Raw genomic sequence first — 20,149 nt, 5'->3', positions numbered from 1 at the left:
TCTTGTTTAAATATACTTGGCTTGAGAGAATCTAGTTTTGATCCTTGACGAGTTTTTGAAGAACGCTGCTACTCAAGTTAATAATTTCTTCATATATTTTATATATTACATGGTTAATTCTATATTGTATAGATTATTCGCAAAAAAATATTATACACTTTCATACGCATTTTCTTATAAGAATGATAACTTTTCCTTCAGCCTTTTGAATTTGAAAATCGATATTTGTGCCTTATGTAATTGTTAACAGAGATTTGTAATAGTTATTTACAAAATCGACAACACGATTTCTTTATAAGAATACTAAAATTCTCATCAGGCTGGTCATTATTAGGTTGCCGTCTGTTAGCCTTGTGGTAGGCCCTTTGCTTCTAGTGCAGGAGGTGTTGGGTTCAAACCCCGGCCGAGTCAAATTGTGAATTCATGCTTTCTGCTTAGCATTCAGCATAAGAATAGGATTGATATGTAGGCGCTTGTCTAGATGAACAATTGCTGTGCTTGTACGACTTCTGTAGCTTAAATGGGATTTTTAAATGCATTAGGACCCCTTGGTAGGACCCTCGTTGATAGCAGTACTAAAGTGACTAAAGAGGCTTGGGTAAACAATTTAATTATTAATAATAATTGTTCTAAAGAATATTTTCTCAACCTAAAATATATATTGTAAAATATTGAAATTAACCAACCATGAAGTAAATCAAGACTTTCGGGAATATCTAAAAGTTTCCGTGATGTTATGAAACATTCAATGCTCAATGAAAACCAGCTTTGTATATGTGACATGATTTTATTATTCAGCATATCAGCATATGTGCTTCTTAATCAACTATATAATTCGCGACAGCTGTGTAGTTATTAACTGTGTATGATTTTTCGAGTTCTTGAGATGACGTTTTGTTTCTTATTAATAAAGTGCGTACATGTTGAATGGCAAAATGACAGTTAATGAAAGCTACTGAGTGCATAAATTATGCGCAAGTTACAACACTCCTTCACGGAGTTATTTTATTATTATTATATTTTCTTTTGAGAAAAACTTTATTTTTTTCTTAAATTAAACTTGACTGTCAAAATACTAATAAAAAATGAGCAAAGACCATAAAAATTAACAAACGAAGAATTTACGAATTTTCAGAGCAGCAGAAAATATTAATAGGTTCTACACAGGAGAGTTTAAAAGCTTCATATCATAAACATTCGAACATTGAATTTGTTGCATTTAGTGAACAGATATTGTTGTTCTTCATGCTCAAATATGCCTCATATGATGTATAATTAAAATCACAACACAGCTAGCCTGCCATATTGAATTTAGATTTTTAGAAAAATTAGCTTTTTTTAAGTCTTAATATTATTGTTGCTTCTTTTTAACAAACTTTGGTGAAAATGATATGTTTAATTTAGTTACTGCTCAATATTTTTTTTTTATTTCTTTAAAATTTAAGGCTAACAAATATCTTATTAAGTATAGAAGAATTACACTTAAAATGAATATAAATGAAGTATATAAAATATAGAGTTGAAAAAGAAGATAAAAATTCTTCTTAATTATTAATACAAAGTATAACATAAAACAATAATTATTTATTTCGATTCGATTTATTTCGATTTTTCATATATTAACTCTATAAAAATTGAACGATTATTTCATTCTCAATTTGAAAACAAAAAATGTTACAAAATTAATTCAATAATGCCTTATGAATTATTAATGAGATTTGGGATGAGAAAATTGCTTCTGAATGGGACCACCCTAAATTGCAATGCCAGTAGAGCTCTACTTTAATTAGCTGTATCAATCAAGCTTATCTATAGGTGGTGTGTTTATCGGGGTTAGGGTCAAATCAAAAGACAAATCAAAAGAGCGATAAATATTTTTCAAACAAGTTTTACTCTTTCTAATTAAAGAATATTGATTAAAATCATACGGCATAGAATTATTGAAGTTATTAACGTTAACGATAATGAGAAGAAAATAATTGTTAAAAAATAAATGTTAGCTAGTTGTATTATGAAAACGTGTTGCTTGTTTGTTACGTTTGGAATGAATATAATTATGTGGAATTATTATATGCTAAAAATAGCTAAGTATAATTTATGTATTGTTATGTTTGTGTGTTCTGTATACTATCTTGGTTTACGCTTAGTTTTCACCCTTTTTACACATCTTTTTACTATTTTCGACAATTCCAAGTAACCAATAACAAAGAAACTATTTTAAAAAGTGAGAGAAAAAGATTATTTCGAATATCGACCATTATCATAATTAGCTAGCAGTAAAAGATTTAATTAGTGTTCTGATTTAACATCCCCTTCGGGCGTTGCCGCTTGAAAGGGGATGTTAAATTAGAAGAGGATGCTTTTTCGAAACAGATAGTTTGAGTGGAGCATTAACGGTGCCTTCCTCATCAATATAAAATTGCTTTCACCTACCATTGTTTCTTATTTATTTTACAGAATTTTTGTGGAGATAGTTCAGGGCGTAATTTCTAAAAAAAACCTTAGATAAACGCCATACCTTTGTAAATATGTACGTCGACCTCTTATAAACGCCGCACCCTATTAGACACCGTCTTCTAATAAATGCCACTCTCTAATACACGCCGCCCTCTAATAGGAGCCGCCCTCGGATAAACACCGCCCTCTAATAAACACCGCCCTCTAATAAACACCGCCCTCTAGTAAGGCTTTTTTAAATATGTTTAATTAAAAAAGTCTTCATTTTTGCAATTTTTCAATTCTTTCTATTGAAAAAAGAAAGACCTACTTTTAAACATAAATTCACAGCATTGCATTTTCAAAAAATTGAAAAGAATAAAAAAAAGTAATTTTAGTAATTTTACATAATTTATTATGATTTATTGACAATAATGTCATTCAACTCAAAAGTTATATTTTTGGCTTGATTATTAAATTTGGTGTTTTGTTTGGATAATTTTTAGTAGTTCGTTTTAGTACGTTTAGTTTAATTGTATTGGTACTGATACTGGTAGCCGTAACAATAAATAGTTTGAATGTTTGAATGCTAGACATGATAAATAATAAAATATATTCATAAATATTATGTTTAGATAAAAAATTTATATTACTTATAAAAAATAATTTCAAGAAAAGAACAGGGGAAAGAGTGGATATTTTTGTACGATACATTGGTTGAATTAGTTGTTAGACATTGCATTGTCAAATACAAATACAAGCTTTTTGGTAAGTACGACTTTTTGTTGCTATGTTCATTATTATTCAGCTTTAGTAGTTAAGTTGGTTAAGTTGGTTGTTTTAGGGTAAAATCTTAACTTTTAGCTTCTAAAAAGTCAAGATTCTTCTCATTTTGACAAAATTAGCTGTTAAAAAAAGCACTGGACAGATTTTTTTAAAAAGAACATCTAAATTTCAACTCAGGCTGAATGTGCTTATTTTTAACGCTTTTTTTAGCCTCAAATGTTCTTCTAACAAAACAGACATTTACATACAGTTAACAATGAATATTTTTACGAATGATTGTATGATGTTGGAATTATCATTATTGCAGAAACGTACATACTGGTAAAAAGATAGGTGAAAAATAATTCTTTCTTCAACCTCGTCCCCAGGACTTATTAGGCTTTTATATTTGGGTATACTTGTTCAGGCCGTCCAAATATAAAAAGCCTAACAAGTCCTGAGGACGAGGCTGATCTTTCTTTGGTATCACCAGGCGTACAGTATTTTGTCTTTATGACTTGTAACTAAGAAAACAGGCTGAACACCTTCTGAACATGTTCTCAGTATATCTCAGTCTTAACGATCAACGTGCTTTAAAAACTAGGTTCCGGGTGTATCAAAAATGTATATAAAAAAAATATTAAGAAAATGTCCTTTAATTTCTGATGTTCACAACACGAAAACAAAAAATGTTTAGTTAAATATCAACTTCATTCCCATGCCTCTTCCGTGTGATTTGTTGAAACAAATTAGAATTGATATTAATGATATTAAAGTACTAACTTTCCTTATTTATTCATTGCTTATCAATTCTTAATAGGAAGTCAAATTCGAACTTAGGTCTATCGTTATTAATTAAAAGCAGGGACCTGGTAACTAAGTTGATATTAATCGGTAATTGACAATGTAATATTTCAATTGACACATTGAATTATTAATTATATTCGATACATTTGATACGAATAAAATTTATATAGTATATATATATATGAAAAGAAAAGTTCATCAAGCTTCCATATAAAATGAAAATATCACTTGTGTTGATATAGTTAAACAAAAATTGAAAAAAATGAAAAAAATTATAACTAAGAAAAGAACGGAAGGTATTTTATTAATATGATATATTTTTTTATATTTATATATATATTTGTTATATTTGTTATTTTTATCTTTGGCATATTCGTTTTTGTTAGTTATAATTCTTTTTAGCAGTAATTTCAATATAATATTAGTTTTACTTTATATATACAGCAAAGAAAATTATTAATCAAACATTTGACAATTATTAGCAGTAAATTGAAAAAACTTATACATGCTACGATATAAGCAACAAAAAATTTTAGGCTGAGACTCGATGTTGTTTCTGTATAATACACAGACTCCACTGTTCCGCCTTGACTAACCACTTGGATGACAAGTATCTCTGCTTAGTTGGGCTAGCACTCATGAAAAACTTTACTTTTAATCAAGTCGTATAAAACTTAATTTTAGAACAAAATGACCTGGATATTGCAGGGCAATTTCTAAACGAATAACGTCACTAACTTGAGTGAATGTTACAAATTTTTATTTGCGATCAGTATACACTTTTTCAGTAGACTAGCGAAAATAAATATTTTATACACTCGTAATATTAATAACGTTATTGCTTACTTATTGCGTAGTTCGATGTATAGGCAAAACAATAATAATAATGTTCAAAATATCAAAATAGATCATTATTTTCCCCAGGGTTTCTTGTACCCTGAGCCCCTGGTTCACGAAACGAGAACGGCAAAATGTTTTGCCAATAAGGTTATCGCTAAGTTAATTTTTGGTGTGAAGAGACTAATAAACATACAGTCTTGCGATCTCAAAGCTTATGCTTAGATTTTAGATGGCAAAAAAAATGAAATTCCGGGGAATATAATCAATTGGGACTTACGCATGCTTCCCCTGCTATTATATATAATGGTTAATTCATAACAACCGCCCACGCAATATTGACTATCAGAATTCGCAACAGGTGAAAAATTTAATAATGACAGATTTGACAATGACGGATTTTATAGTGACGGATTTGTAGTGCAGGATCAGTAGGTCTTTAGTAAAAAAGCCGGACCACTTAATTCTATTGCGTTCTAAACAGATTTTTTAGTTAGGACACTAAACACTTTATAAAGACTCAAAGAAACTTCGCCCTTGGGCTGCTTTTCTCTTTTTGACAATCTCTCTCGCCGTCCGAGATTGTCAGAAAGATAAAAAGAGACCTGGGGACGAAGTTGCTAAGAAATAAATGTTTACGACCTACGATTAAAACTTCAAAACCTATTTAGCACACCCGCAATAATTTAACACTAAAACAATCCATTGGAAGAAACACGTGTTTTTCAATCTCGTCCACAGGGCTATTTTCTTCTCAATGGTGGTAAAAGGTGCTGCGGTCGAGCTTGGTGTTGTTATTTACATTATTATAAGTAAATCATGATCGTGCGAAGAAAGTAAGATTGGGAATGATTTTCATAACTCACTAAGTATAACCAACCTCGTCCCAGGGCTTTTTTTTCGAAATCAAAAACCAAATAGAGAATAACGAATCCTCTGGCAATGTCTCTCCCATATATGTCTCTTTTATAAGAAACATACTTTTTGAGTTCAGCCTGGAAGTTTCTTAACTATAAAAAATTTTTGTTAAAAAAAATTGCAGCCAGACCTTGTTTAATACCCTTAAAATTCCTGTTAGCACAATCCCTGTTAATCTACGCATATATATTTTTTCAATTTTCTGAAAGTTTGGCGAAATTGCAGTTGATACCTATAGCCTCAACCTCAAGTCAAGAAAGATTATGTTTCTTTTTATTGTTGTATCGACGCAGGTAATACAGTGGAGCAATTCCACGCGCCTAGGTTGCTATTGATTTCACTAACACACCATACACACCGCGTCAGAACAAGACATGGAGCGCCGTTTAAGATATGGAGTGCCGTTTTAACATTTATTTTTCCGTTTAATTAATGTGGGAATGCCAGTATTTTTCACGCAAGCCAATGTGCTACCTGTTGTCTTAACAATTAACACCAGCAAGCACATTACACAAATATTCACCAGGTGTATCCATCATACTATGTACTGTTATTTTGATGTATTTAATTGCACGTGTTAATGGCGACTCTAATTAACAACCCGACATAATGCGGACAATTTTAATTAATACTCAATTCTTGTGAAATTTGTGTTCACTTTTTGTGGATAATTTGTACAAAGGTGGTCTAGAAAAATTTGTAAGTTTGACTTTAATTTTTAATCGTTAATAAATATATACAATTTAATAATTCGTTAACAAGGAATAAAGCTTTACCTGGCTTTGTAATAAAAAAAACAGGGAGCTATACAGTCTAGGTTAAGAATTAACACACCTCTTTGATGTTTTCTCCTAAAAAAATTGAATTGCACTTACACCCATCTCCATAAGAATCAAAAATTATATCTTTTATATTTTTTTGCTATGGTTTTATTTATTTATCAATAAAATTTACTTTACAATCAATAAAATTTCAACACGACCCATCTTTGACAGTGTCCAACGGATCTAATTTTAAGAAATGAATAAAAAAATAGATGTATTTGTGCTGATGCATGTTTGTTCAGAATTAATATCTCAATGTTGCAACGTTAAATAGCGTCGCTCGTTACAAGTCCTTTTTGATGATTTTACTAAGTGAGAGACTCCGTATGAGGTTACTCCCTTTTTCTGAGGTTAATAAGGCTGGGGGTGACGGGTTATGAGAACAAAATAAGAAACAATAGTAAATCTAAATTTTTACTCATTTTCTTTTCTTTATACTTCAAGGAAAAAAAAATCCTCAATATTTCTTTTTTAAAGTGCAGTGAATAGTTTGGCAAACTTTAGGAGATTGGTAATAAAATTTCGGTACGTAAAGTTGAAATTACCACAAATGAAATTCCCCAACCGATCGATGTTATATTACGAGAGAAAACCTTCGCAATTAACAAGTAGTTTTAAAAATAAAAATTATAATAATAATAAACAAAACGACATAAAAGGAATGATAAAAATTAGCTTTCTTCAGAAATTTCACGTTTATTAATATATAATTACTATCTTTAAATTGATTTGCGCAATTTCAAGCACCGTGATGCATTTAAAATTTTTTGATATTAAAAACAACAAAAACGGGGGTTAGACAGAATCTTATAAAAAAATGAATCAACTGTCAGAATTTTTTTGTTTGTAGGTTTATTATCATCCCAATTTTTTTTTTAAAAAAACATTTGACACCAAATAATGTCATGATGATCATGTCATAATAATAGATTGCAGAAATTAAAATCTTTGTTAGTTAAATATATTCCTACAATATTTTATTCTACGTTCCCTCACGAGCTTCTAACGTGATTTTGTTGGGAGAGCGGTAATATACGATAATTTGGTTTTCTGCTACATAAGATCTTAAAATACATACAGCTTTAGTTTTAAAAACCAATAAGAAATATTTGGACTAAGAATTAGGTTCAAATGCTTTTAGAAGCCCTTGGAAATGTTTTAAAATATGTTATGCTTTTTTTTACATGTCCACCATAACTTTAACAAGTTTAGAAGAAAATAAACAAACAAAAAGGAATCAAACAAACAAAAACTTTGGCGGGAGAGATTGAAAATCGAATCAAAGGAACTATTCTTTATCAAAACCAGTAAACTTTTGCACTTTTTCTAATTCACATCGGAAAATCATAGCAACGTTATAGAATGCAACCTATGTTATGGGAGGCAACCTATTTAAACGTGGACAGCTTTAAATACGCTAACGTCAGCGAGATGCACAGCTAAATTGTCGGCGGAAAATATTTCCATTTTTAACAGATATTTTTAAATCGACTACATTGCATAAATTATTCGGTTCTACATCAAAGCAATATCCAATCAAATCCACCATCCTTTTAGTAATGACAAAAATCAATGATCAATTTCCGTTTAAAGTTACTCGTGCAAGAAATGTCCTCCCAGTCCTAAACAGCTCTTTCAAATGCAAAAAATTTTTTTGATTGTTTTGTTTTTGGTGGTCTGATTATTAACACTTTTTGCTTTAAAATACAGGCATGCGCAATAACGTTATAATTATTATTGTTTCACGGGCTATCGTCGTGTGTCGTCATGTGCATCAAACCTATTGTCTCGTGCACGCAACTTGCAGCTAGCTCCCAATCATTAGGTCTAAACTTTTCAAGGAACATTTTTCTACAAATTTTACTGCTTGTCACAATTTTTTTCTTTATTCATTGATTAGTTGATTCTATCATATTTTTTTTCTGATACTTGGATAGTGAGCTAGTTCTAAAGAAAATTTAATTTTCACACCTATTTTAGTCCTCAAAATATTTATTTTTTTAATATTATGTTTAATAATGTTTAGGTTTGATGAAGTGATTTTGCCCAGAACGCGTTATCGAATATTTTTTTAATAAACAAATAAAAATTCAGAAATTGTCTTAAAATTTCTCAATTAGGCAATTCGTTTAGCATTTGTTTTAGCCACATTTTTATCCCAAAATAAATTGACCAAAGGCAAACAGAAGGTGAAATTACCAAAGCATCACAAAACAAACCATCTTTGCAACTACTGAACAGGTGACATGCAGAAGCCGGCTTTCAGTCATTTAAGGATCTCATGACATCTATCGTACAACAGACTCTCCGATTCTATTTCAAATTGATTCAACAGAGACGCAACGTATATGAATAGCTTTTTGTTTCTTACCTTAACGACTTCCATCTCCCCCACGAACGTATCGTCAAATTAAGTTGATATTCGCTTCATTTTCCTCAATTACTAATTCAAGTTACTTCTAATTAATCACGTTTCTGTTTCAGCTAATGAATCTTCAACGCCAACGTGTCCCATTAAATGTTTTTTTAATTTATTAAGCAACTTGCAATACCAAAATTTTTTTGCAAAATCATCACATTTGAGGCTCTTGATTAATATTAACCACAAATTTAATAACCGTGCATCGAGCGTTTCCAAATTCCAAAAGGATCTTAATTCCAAAGCAACGACGAGGAAACTTAAGCAATTAGTGGAATAAGCCAGTAAGTAGCAAAAAAATTTGAAAAATATTCAAAAAAGCAGAAAGCTTGTATTGAAAACCTACTTTAATAAGGATGAAAACGGAAGAAAAAAATCGTTTTAGCGAGTACTTAATTTCTAGTAATTTCGACAAATGTTCACGAGTGCAGGTAAAAGTTGCGAACATTAATCTTCGCGAAATTTAATCAAGAAGGTAGAAGTTGGACTGGGCCCAAAAAAAAAAACGTTGAAAAAACATTTTAATGCAACAAAAGCAAGAAAAAAAGGGAGAAATCTCAAATATGCCAACCACAAAACCATGAAATTTTAATTTTATCGGTGCATTTTAGTATACAAAATCCTGCTCGAATTTAACACTACGAAGAAATACAAGGATTTTATTAGCAGTCTTGCAATGATGGTGCTACTTTAGAAGCACGAACACAAAAATAATTCAAAGAATGGAAGCTAAAGTGATATGACTGTCATTCATATGATTACAAATTTCGCCCCCGTATTTTTATTCACAATTAGTAATATGTCGTCCCGCAGGGTGTACTTAGATAGAAAATTAATAATATGAATGTCAAAATTAAAATAAATTCACACATAATGATAACCTTTCTGGGGGTGTAAACATGACAAAATTCACAATAAAAAGGGGGATTATAGCCTCTTATTACTCAGATGCACAATCGTTTATTACTCAGTTTCAAAAGACATGCAACTTTGTTATTTTGATATCAAATCATATAATTTGGATTGAATGCTAATAATTTATGCAATTAGGTTGAAAGTTAAATTTTTCCTCAATTTACCCCCTGATTAAATTTACAATAAGGCATAATTAACTCTTGATTGGTTTTATATCAGAAAAGAACGCATTTTATCGAAATAAATATAAAAAAGTTACATTCCAATGACAATCTTTTGTTACTAAATACATATACGAAGGAAAAACATGACGATGTATCAAAGAAGGTTGAATTACGATTTATTGGGTAATATATTTATATTGTTTGTTTTTTTGTTTTCATGTTCCTTAATTTTAGTATTTCACCTGATTTTTACTTTTTCATGTTATATGAAGTGACATATTTTTTTTTATTTTTTCGCTGAAACCCTAACCCTAACGCAGACATAAAAATCATATTTAAAAAAAAATTATTATTAATTTGTCATTACTTTGTTCATGTTACATATTAACTGTACTAAAATTTCGTTCACCGTAGCATTGGTGTACACTTGAGTAGGATTATGAATATCATTCTCCTTTTTTTAAAAAACAAGCTGATTATTATATAGTTAAAAAAAAATCGCATTGCACCAAGTGATAATAATAATAATAATAATAAAATAAAAATATAATAAAAATAGTAATAAATACGAAAAGTATTATGGGAATTATTAAGAGCAATAAAACATGTTTCATTTTGAGAATTAATATTTTATACTTGTTTGTAATACGTAATTTGATAAGCAAGACTTTGATATTGATGATAATTATTGTTATAATTGCTCGAGTTTTGTGTCATTTTTTTTATAGTCAAGAGAAATGTCTTATTAATTAAGAACGAATTTTTATCAAATTTTGTCCCAGGCTTTTTTATGCTCGTTGATAAAAAAATTATATTACTGCTTCGTTGAAACGCTTCAGTGAATTCTACGTTGTGAAAAAGGTTTTATATAGAGTATATATTTTACATATTTCAAATATCTTTTCTTCACATCACGGTTGATCGAAAAATTTAATAACGCAGCACGAATAACTGAAACACCAATTGGTGCCCGGACCCTTTTTACTTTGTGTAATGTGTTTAACTGGTATATTCCTGTGTTCTAGCTTTTCAAGCCTGTTTATGATATATCTATACACAGCTATCCATGCTGAATACATCAAAAACAAAAACTCAGCATTGCGCATGATGTTGTTCAATATAAAGCACGATTCGTCGAATGTTAGGTATACTAATTCGAATGCAACTTCCGCAATTCGATTCGCACCATACAACTAATGAACGGAATAGATACAATGCGATTCGGTACAGAATCATTTGGCAGCTTCTTGTTTTCTGAAAAAGTCAGAAAAAATTTGAAATTTGAAAGGGGGCCCCGTTTTTTATCACTTGTATTCACACCTGTTATAATTTCATAAACAATAGCATTGGTGTGTTAAAATGAGCACGAAGAATATGTTTTTTTGACAATTTTGACCTGGTACAATGTGATCTTTTAACAGCAGGTAGTTGAGAGCCACATGCGGTTTATATAAATATTATTAAAATAATGCCGACTACGATTAATAAGTCGAACCTGATATGTTTTTTTTTAATGCGGAATGTGAACAAGATCATGAGGATTACTTCAGTATAATTTATAAGAGCTGTACGAAAAGTTTTATGGTTCATCATTTGACTTAGACAACGAGAGTAGTTTGTCGTTTGTCTCCACAAGGTTTTAAAAGATGTGTGACGTATTTAAAAATAACCCTACTTTTCTACGCAGTCCCATGAGAGGTAGGAAAATGTAAACAACTTTTTATTTTTCTACATTAATTTTTTATTTATTTATATTTATTTACATTAAAAACTAAATTTTGTTTTTTATTATTTTTATTTTTAATTATTCTTCATCTTTATCCATTTATTTTTTGTCGTTTTATATTATATTGCTAGTGATTCTACTTGTTTTTCCTATGACAATCCAACTAATTATGTGTCAAATTGGCATGTATAAAATCAAAAACAGATATTCGATGAAGCAGATTCTGATGCAGTAAGAAATAAAAAATTAAATTTTATATTCCTTCATAATGGCGTTTTATAAATTTTACATTTATATCGAATAACATAATGTTTTTGCCTTTAACTAGGTATTTCTCTTGTTGATATACAAGGTTTCGAACTTTTTTTTAAAATCACGTTGGGTAATTATTGATCCTGCTGATAAAATCTAATTTTGAAAAAGTTATTTTAATATTAATAAGGTTAAAAAAATTGTTACACAAATGCTGTGTCCGAAAACAATCTGTGTCCGAAAAAACAAAACTAACCGCAGTTTCTACGTACTCACTTGAGCATATAAAGGAAAATTAAACTAATCGAGGAATTTGCACAACTTCCTGGTTTCACTTTCCTTCATATTTGGTGTTATTGAACCATGAAAAATATGTTGCGAAAAACAAAAATTCGTTGTTTTTGTTTGTTTGTTTACTTTTGCGTTCATTGAATAGAACTGATAAAAAGAATAAACGAAATAATCATGTGTGCTTTTTTTAAATGCTTCAATTACTTCATGACATAGTGCATAATAATTCATAACTACATACCTACAGTGAATTAATTTTTATGGTAACTAATTTTTACTAAAAAAAATCTAATGTTAATCTAATCTAATTTTTGCGAAAATAGCAAATCGAATTATTTAAAAATAGTTTTTCTTTTTATATCGATCCTAGGGGAAAATATTTGTGTAACAAAAGGCAAGTTCCTATCCGTAATTTTTGCGGCGACTAATTTACGTGAAATTGACAAGAATTATTTGCCTAACCTTTAACATCAATAAACAAGAAATAAAAATAATAAAAATAGAACAGAAAAAGCGAAAGTTTATATAGATTGAAAAGATAGGGTAAACAAAGAATACAATTTATAATTCTTAAAAAACATTAGACGCCTGTATGTTAAATTGGTTCGCCAACTATTTTGATTAACCAGATTGTGATATCGTTCCTACTTTTTTAATATTATGTTTTATTATGATTATGTTAATCTTTTTTATATAGTTATATATTAATATAAAAAATAGATAACAGCTTTTGATGCTTTAACTTTTAAACATGCACCATCTGGTGTTGCAACCAAAATATCACGAGATGAGCGTAAGTCTTTACCGCTTACTTCGTTACGGTGCATGTAGCACAAAAGGTAGCTAGCTAGCTGAATTTGCAAATTTTGTTCATATTTTTAGTGCGATTACTTCTTTATGAATTATATATTTTTTTATTTATATTTATATTAAATAACAGTTATTTTTTACTTCGATTTAAAATGTGCACGTGTGCTGGGAAACACCCCTCTCCGTATATATAATGAGATTAAAAAGAAGACTGGCATTGTGTAGCAATATATGGATATAAAAAAGGAGAGAGTGTTAAAAATTATTTCATTTATTTAACCCCTCTGCCATTCATCTCCCTTTCTCTTCTTGAGCTAAAAAAGGGAAGATTGCGATATTCGTCCATGCTCAAAGTACAGCCAAAAATAAATTAAGTAAAGGGGAATTTTTTTTTTATACTGGTGCTGGTAATAAAAGTCATTTCTTAAAATATCTTGATCTTTGGCAACTGTATTCTAAAAAACAAATGATAACAAAAATAACTTCTTCATAGTTGCGAATGTTTATAAACTTTCATAAGATCAGAAAGACCACTTAGGTCATATTTACGCTAATTTATAGATTTTTAGGAATATAAGGTTGAAAATGCATTTAAGTTGTTTTTATCAACTATTATCTTTGCTGTTTAAAAGCAGACTTACAGCGTTTAGAGTAATTGTATTTTTCCTTAATATTTTTGATCGGCAATTTTGTTGTGCATACTTTTAACCTGTGTAATAGTTCATTGTTCTCGATGCAAAAGCAAAGCATTACATCACATTGCTCAATTTTCAGGAAATTTTAATGCAACATTAATTAAATTCCATAAAATCTGAAAAAATTGAATCTGAATTTTTCAATTTCGTTTGAAATTTTATCTTTCATTGTCCAGATGAAGGTGTAAATAAGTTGTTAGCGGTAAAAATTAAGGTTGTCTAAATCCACAATAAATAATGCAGAATTTTCAAGACAAGGGTCCAAAACAATCTATTAAAAGGAAAGAAAATCCAAATGTATGTTGGTGGAGCCATAGGGTCGTTGATGACGTAATAAGGTCACGTAAAAGTCTCGTTGCTGCATTTTTTGGAAAGATCAAGTATAAAGTAAAAGTTATAAGAAAATATAAAAAAAAGCAGGAATTTCAACTAAATAATTCCACAAACGTATCTAAAATAGCTTCATCATAGCTAAACTTGCCATAAAGTTCTGTTTTGCCAGCACATCTGTTTTCTAATTAAAAAAAGGAACGTTAACGTGCGTCTAAATGTCAAATCAAATGTCGTCATCGAAGGGAAGTTATTATTTTACGTCAATGCATATTGATGAGACCTTGACATAAGAAGGTGGCACAAGAAGCTATTTAAAACTAAACGTCAAATTGAAATAGATCGAAATATTAAAAAGGAAAAAAAGAGAGGAAAAAACAGATATACAGATTAAATATGTGTTCATATGTGTTTTTGTGTATTGTTATACATTTAAGTATGATGCGTGTTCACAAAAATTAAGTTCCTGAGCTTAAACGAAAACTGGGTTATAAAGATTTGAAAAACTCTAAATATTACACCCTTAAAAATTCTCTCCTATCTCTTTGAAGGCCTGTTATTACAGAAACAGGCAGATATAACCTCAGGGGGTTAACATTGCATTTTATAACAACAACACAACACGTCATATAACAAGTTGCAGCATTAGTTTTGTTCGGCGGCGACTGCTATCTCCAAAGGTATATTTCCTTTAATTACTACCAATGAAAAGCTTATCGCATGCACGATTACGTTTCTATTCTTTAATTAATCAGTCCTTGATTGTTTATTTCCGTTAATATGTCATTAATATCAATTGCGTCGCCATGGTGATTATTGAAGACAGAGCTAAACAATTTGATAGTGCGTGTAGGGAACATGTGTACGTGCGCGAACTTTTTTTGTTCTTTTAAAATTGATTGGCCAGTATCTTTGTTCTTTGAAAATTGATTGGCCAGTTTCTCAACGTAATTAACAGGTTCGGTTTTATGTTTACACTCTACTCGTGAAAATTATTTATTGCATGTCTTGATTTTTATTTAATATCTTTTTTATTCTCCCATTATTTTATAATACTATACGATATTTTATTATAGCTTTTCTTTGTTGTGGTGTATATATACATAAATATATCTGTTAATTTCGTTAAACCTTTGAAAACATTAAAAAGATGTGTTAACTTTGCAATATCTCTTACGAATTATGATAACACAATTGTACCTGTGAAAAAATTATTTCAATAATAGCTGTCAGTCGTTCGTGCGTGACGCATGTTTGTTTATTTTATTCAAAAACGTAAACACGTAAACAAATTTTTTTACTTTTATTTTTATTGTACTTTATTTTACTTTATCTTGAAATGTGAATTAATAAGTTAAAGACAACCAAAATTTGCAAGAAAGAATTTTGTATGAAAAAATAGAAGTCGTGTAAACAAGTTTACATATTTTTTTAGAGTCCAGAATGTCCACAGAAGTCAGCGCTGCTCCACGAGTCATGCCTGTTTTAAAATCGACTAGTGATTTGCCTCGAAAAGAGGAGAAGGTTGACGCGAACTCTCTGCACGCTTACCAGATGTGGTTGAAAGAGAAACAAATGAGAGAGCAGGAGGAGGAAGATAAGAAGATGAAGACAGAGGAGGAAGATGATGATAGCAATGAGGAAAACTTTCGTGTTGATGCTGTCCTAGAAAGAGGTCCTTCTCCACCCGAATCAGAGACATCCAACACATATGAATGGTCATATGAGGAGCAATTTAAACAAGTTAGTTTAGATGCATATTTTTTTAAGAATGTGTGTCCATTAATGAGTTACGCTGCAAGAATTTGTTTTTGTCTAAATAACATTGATAGCATCAGCCAAAGAGCTTTTTAGCATATTTTGTTGTTGGTGGTTAATCAAGATGAGATAGGACAAATATATTTGATAGCCATTGTTCAACGTTAATAACAACGTAACTGTTTCATAACTTTGCTAGTTACAAAATTGTCGAAACTAATAAATAGTGTTAATGTCAATTTTTTTTTGCATCACAAGCGAAAATTTTACCTTGTGTAATCTCTTCCTCGCTCTTGACATTTTGCTGACAAAATGTTCCCGCCAATTACTCATTAACCATTTTAAAAATTTTTGCTTGGTTATTTTGAAATACAAAATGTTGGGCTATCGAGCCCACGCTTATCGACAGTGTTTGATTTTCAAAACAACAAGAAACTTTTATTTATCAAACAAGTTTACTAGCTTAGATTCTACTGCTAAGCTTGACTCCGTTTTAAGATGAGAAAATTTATAATTTTTAAAATGCACTTATTCATATCATACTGGCCTGTGTAAGGGACCCTTTTCCATAGCTTTGTTTCCTGAACTTGAATCATTGGTTTCGTTTTGAGTACATAACTATGATCCTTAGTGTTTTTGATTAACATACAAAATAATTGTCGGAAAACGTTTATTGGACTATCGCTTAATGTGACAAAAAAAAATTTTTAAATAGAAATAATATATAAAAATGAATTAGTGGTCTTTAAATTTTATTTTATAAAAAACAAATATATATTCGTTTCTTTAATTTTCATAGTTGTATGAAATTGACGAAGATCCTGACCGAAAGTCCTTCTTGGACGAGTACTTTGACTTCATGAAGGGAAGAGGAACACCTGTGAGCCGGATCCCCATCATGGCCAAACAAATCTTGGATTTGTTCCAATTGTACAACTTAGTAGTCAAGCATGGTGGGTTAGTTCAGGTATGTCTTTAAAAATACGTCTCCATTAGTCAATTATTGGTGCATAAACAAGAAATGACACTTGATTTGTTTTGTTTTGCAATTTGCATACAAAAACCTGGAATAATAATTGCCGGTTGTTTTCCTTTCTGGTGTATTCCAGCCCTTACATTACTCCTGGTGTAATCCCGGCTTAGAAAATATAACTCAGTCCAAATCCTATTGCATAAGATAGAATACGTATCGTCTTTTTAGGAAGTTGGTATAAATAAAAGATAATAATCATTAATGTTTTTTTCAAATTTCTTTGATAAAAACTAGAACAATATCAAAAACACTTATCACCATAGCAACAATTATGAGTCATTGACGTCATGGATTTAATTCCAACCAATCAAATAATCACAATCAAGGAAAACATCTTGATTCTAGCGGTGATTGAATGAAAGACACAACCACACATATTAGAGATGTTTCCTTAGGCTTTGGTTTTGATCTCATTAATGCAATTACACATTGTTGATTTAGTTCTTTATATCTGATATTATTCTAAATTGCTGTTCAAGATTTTAATTGTTAATTAAAGCGAAAAGAAATGTTTAATGGGGCTGGATTTGCATAATGGCGACAGCGAAAACAACTCCTTTCAATGTTGCCATAATTAGCGACGGATAATTTTTCCCCGCCGCCATTCCTGACAGTCTTTTATTTTTCGACATTGATTCTTTGAGAAATAACAGATAAAAATTCCTCAATGTGTACATCATTTTTTTTTTAATATTTATTTTACTAATTTTTTGTAATTACGGTTTTTCTTATTTCTTCATATTTTTACTATGTTTGTCATTTACTTTATATCTAGCAAGTTAATATTTAATGTTGAATCGACGTGCATTTTTTTGTACAGGTTATACGGAACAAACAGTGGAGCAAGATCACAAAGGGTCTAAATTTACCTACATCGATAACAAGTGCTGCATTCACACTTCGCACACAGTAAGCTATTTTTATTTTTGTTGACTATATTGGGTATTTAAATTTCCTTGTTTTTTTCTGTACAATGATGATAAACGACAAACAACAACAAAAACAAGAATAACAACAACAGATTGTTTGTTTTCCAGCAATAGTTTCGACAGTTTTAAGCATTTTAGTGGTAAAAATGGAGGACGATGATCAATTTTGCATGCAAAAAAGATGCAATGCATTTTCTAAAGAACGACTAAAAAAGTTCTTGGGGATCATATACTGCTGCTTAGATCCAACAGAAACTTTAAGAAACAATCTTAACAACTCCACTTCAGTAAAGCAATAATTTTGTGTGTCAGTTAGTGTATTCCAACTCACTTTATTCAGCTGAACCTTTTAAACATATAGACTTTATCTCTATAATTTACCTGGCAATAAAGCATCTCCTTTACAACATTAAACTTGAGAATTAGGAGCTAGTTGATGTGATGTTACTATATCACAACTATATCAGCCCTTTCTTCTTTAAAATAGGTACCTGAAATATCTGTACCCATACGAGTGCACCCTACACAACTTTTCCACTCCAAAAGAATTACAAGCAGCCATAGATAGCAACAGACGGGATCGATTCTCCACACTGTATCATGCAGAGCCCACCATGACATCCACACGAGATGACCGGTTTGGTTCCTTCCCTATAAACGGGTGCGATTATCCAGCAACCCAACCGCATCACCATCTACCCCATCCATCTTTGAGTTCATCGCAAATGGATGTCAGGTATGGGTTGAAACGACCAAGTGATGCTATGATGGCAAAGTCGTATGATAAATATGGTATGGATAGTCCAAAGGTGATCGTCCTTCAGGACGGCACACCATCAATTGCAGAAAGCCGATCTGGTAAAATGTCTCCACCGTCCTTTCATTCACGACCAAGATCGCCATTAAGAGATAGTGATATGAGAACACTAGCAGAAATAGAAGCCCGAAGAAGAAGTCACCATTTCTCTTATGGAGGAAAAGATTGGGATGGAGATGCTAGACATGTGATTGAAGAAGAAGCGAGGAGGCGACTAATGGATGATTCTAGAACCAAACCTGGAATGATTTGCAAAGACAAGAACTGCAATGGGGTAAGTCTCCGTTCCTTTAGCAGCTATTGCTTGTTCAAAAAACTACAAATTTAGAACTTAGTAACCATTTTATTTCCTTTAGATCGACTGCAAATACGGCAGAGCAGAGCCACCACCTCACCGTCACAGGCCTCCACATGACAGTATGATGTCAATGTGCCCGTGTGTGTATTGTAAAGATCCTCGATCCTCCTACTCGCCACCTCGAAGAGAGAACTCGCGACATCATATGGATGGAGCCAGTGCGACAAGTCACGATAGTTTGCGATACAATAACACGCGTACACCACCATCGACAGTGTCACATGGTGAAACAAATGGTACCAGGGCTACGCCGCAACCTCTTAAAACAGAAAACAATGAAAACTCGTCTCCAATGACAACATTACGAATGAAACTACCTGACGTAAGAAAGGGCGGAAACTCGATAAAAATTTCGCTTGAGGTGGAGGGCGTTATTTATGAGGGCGTCATAAGTGCAAAAGAACCAATTACTAATGGTGACGTCGCCCACGCACGAAACAATATTGACGCTGAGTAGCTTTATTGTACAACATTCTTTTTTGTAAATAGCTTTTCGTTTTTTTCTTTCTTTATTTTTGTTGCGCGTTCTGTACTTTATTCTGAAATTTTCTTCAAATCTCGAATTTTGTTTTTCCACTCGACATTTACTATAGTTTCATAAAATAATTTTTCAGAGTTGTTGAGTGTAATGTTTACAAAAATCTTTAAATAAAATTTAAAAAAAACGGCATGTTTCACAAGCTGATGTCGAATTGTTACATTTTTCGCGCCTGATTAATTTATGTTGAGTTATAGCTCTTTTCGCGCCTTATTTTATTTGCGTTTGTGTTTATATATTCTATAGGAGAAAAAGAGTTGCAACAACAATGTAAATAATAATAGAGTTAACACACCCGTGTTTCAAGAAGCCTTTATTATATGGCAAGTTTCACAGGGGGTAAAAAACTAGGATTTACTAGGATTGAAGTATAAAACGATGTGTATATATTGCAAGATTTTTAGGCCATTTTTTATGACAGAGATTTTTTATTTGCATGTGTTTATTAATTTATTTGTAAAAAATTTAACGGAACATGATAAAAACATTAGAAAAAAGGACTGTGGTGTTGCTTTGCAGTGTAGTTA

The 20,149-nt window shown here is 30.9% G+C and overlaps 1 protein-coding gene across 4 annotated transcripts; it reads left to right on the top strand.

The window, feature by feature from the left end:
• Positions 1-2,969: 2,969 nt before the first annotated feature.
• LOC130637476 (AT-rich interactive domain-containing protein 3C-like) lies at positions 2,970-19,554 on the top strand. Of its 4 annotated transcripts, none has more exons than XM_057446935.1 (6): positions 2,970-3,204; positions 15,625-15,932; positions 16,747-16,914; positions 17,801-17,889; positions 18,397-19,000; positions 19,083-19,554. In XM_057446935.1, the coding sequence occupies exons 2-6, from the start codon at positions 15,633-15,635 to the stop codon at positions 19,539-19,541; spliced, it is 1,620 nt and encodes a 539-aa protein (XP_057302918.1). In that variant the 5' UTR covers positions 2,970-3,204; positions 15,625-15,632; the 3' UTR covers positions 19,542-19,554. The 4 variants fall into 4 exon arrangements, with proteins under 4 accessions (XP_057302918.1, XP_057302916.1, XP_057302915.1 ...); XM_057446933.1 differs by lacking the exon at positions 2,970-3,204 and adding an exon at positions 6,046-6,462; XM_057446932.1 differs by lacking the exon at positions 2,970-3,204 and adding an exon at positions 10,162-10,268.
• Positions 19,555-20,149: the final 595 nt, after the last annotated feature.

This window comes from Hydractinia symbiolongicarpus, chromosome 1 (genome assembly GCF_029227915.1).
Source record: "Hydractinia symbiolongicarpus strain clone_291-10 chromosome 1, HSymV2.1, whole genome shotgun sequence".
Lineage (NCBI taxonomy): Eukaryota > Metazoa > Cnidaria > Hydrozoa > Anthoathecata > Hydractiniidae > Hydractinia > Hydractinia symbiolongicarpus.
The sequence above is the reverse complement of the archived record's forward strand: the minus strand, read 5'-3'. Positions and strand labels throughout refer to the sequence as shown.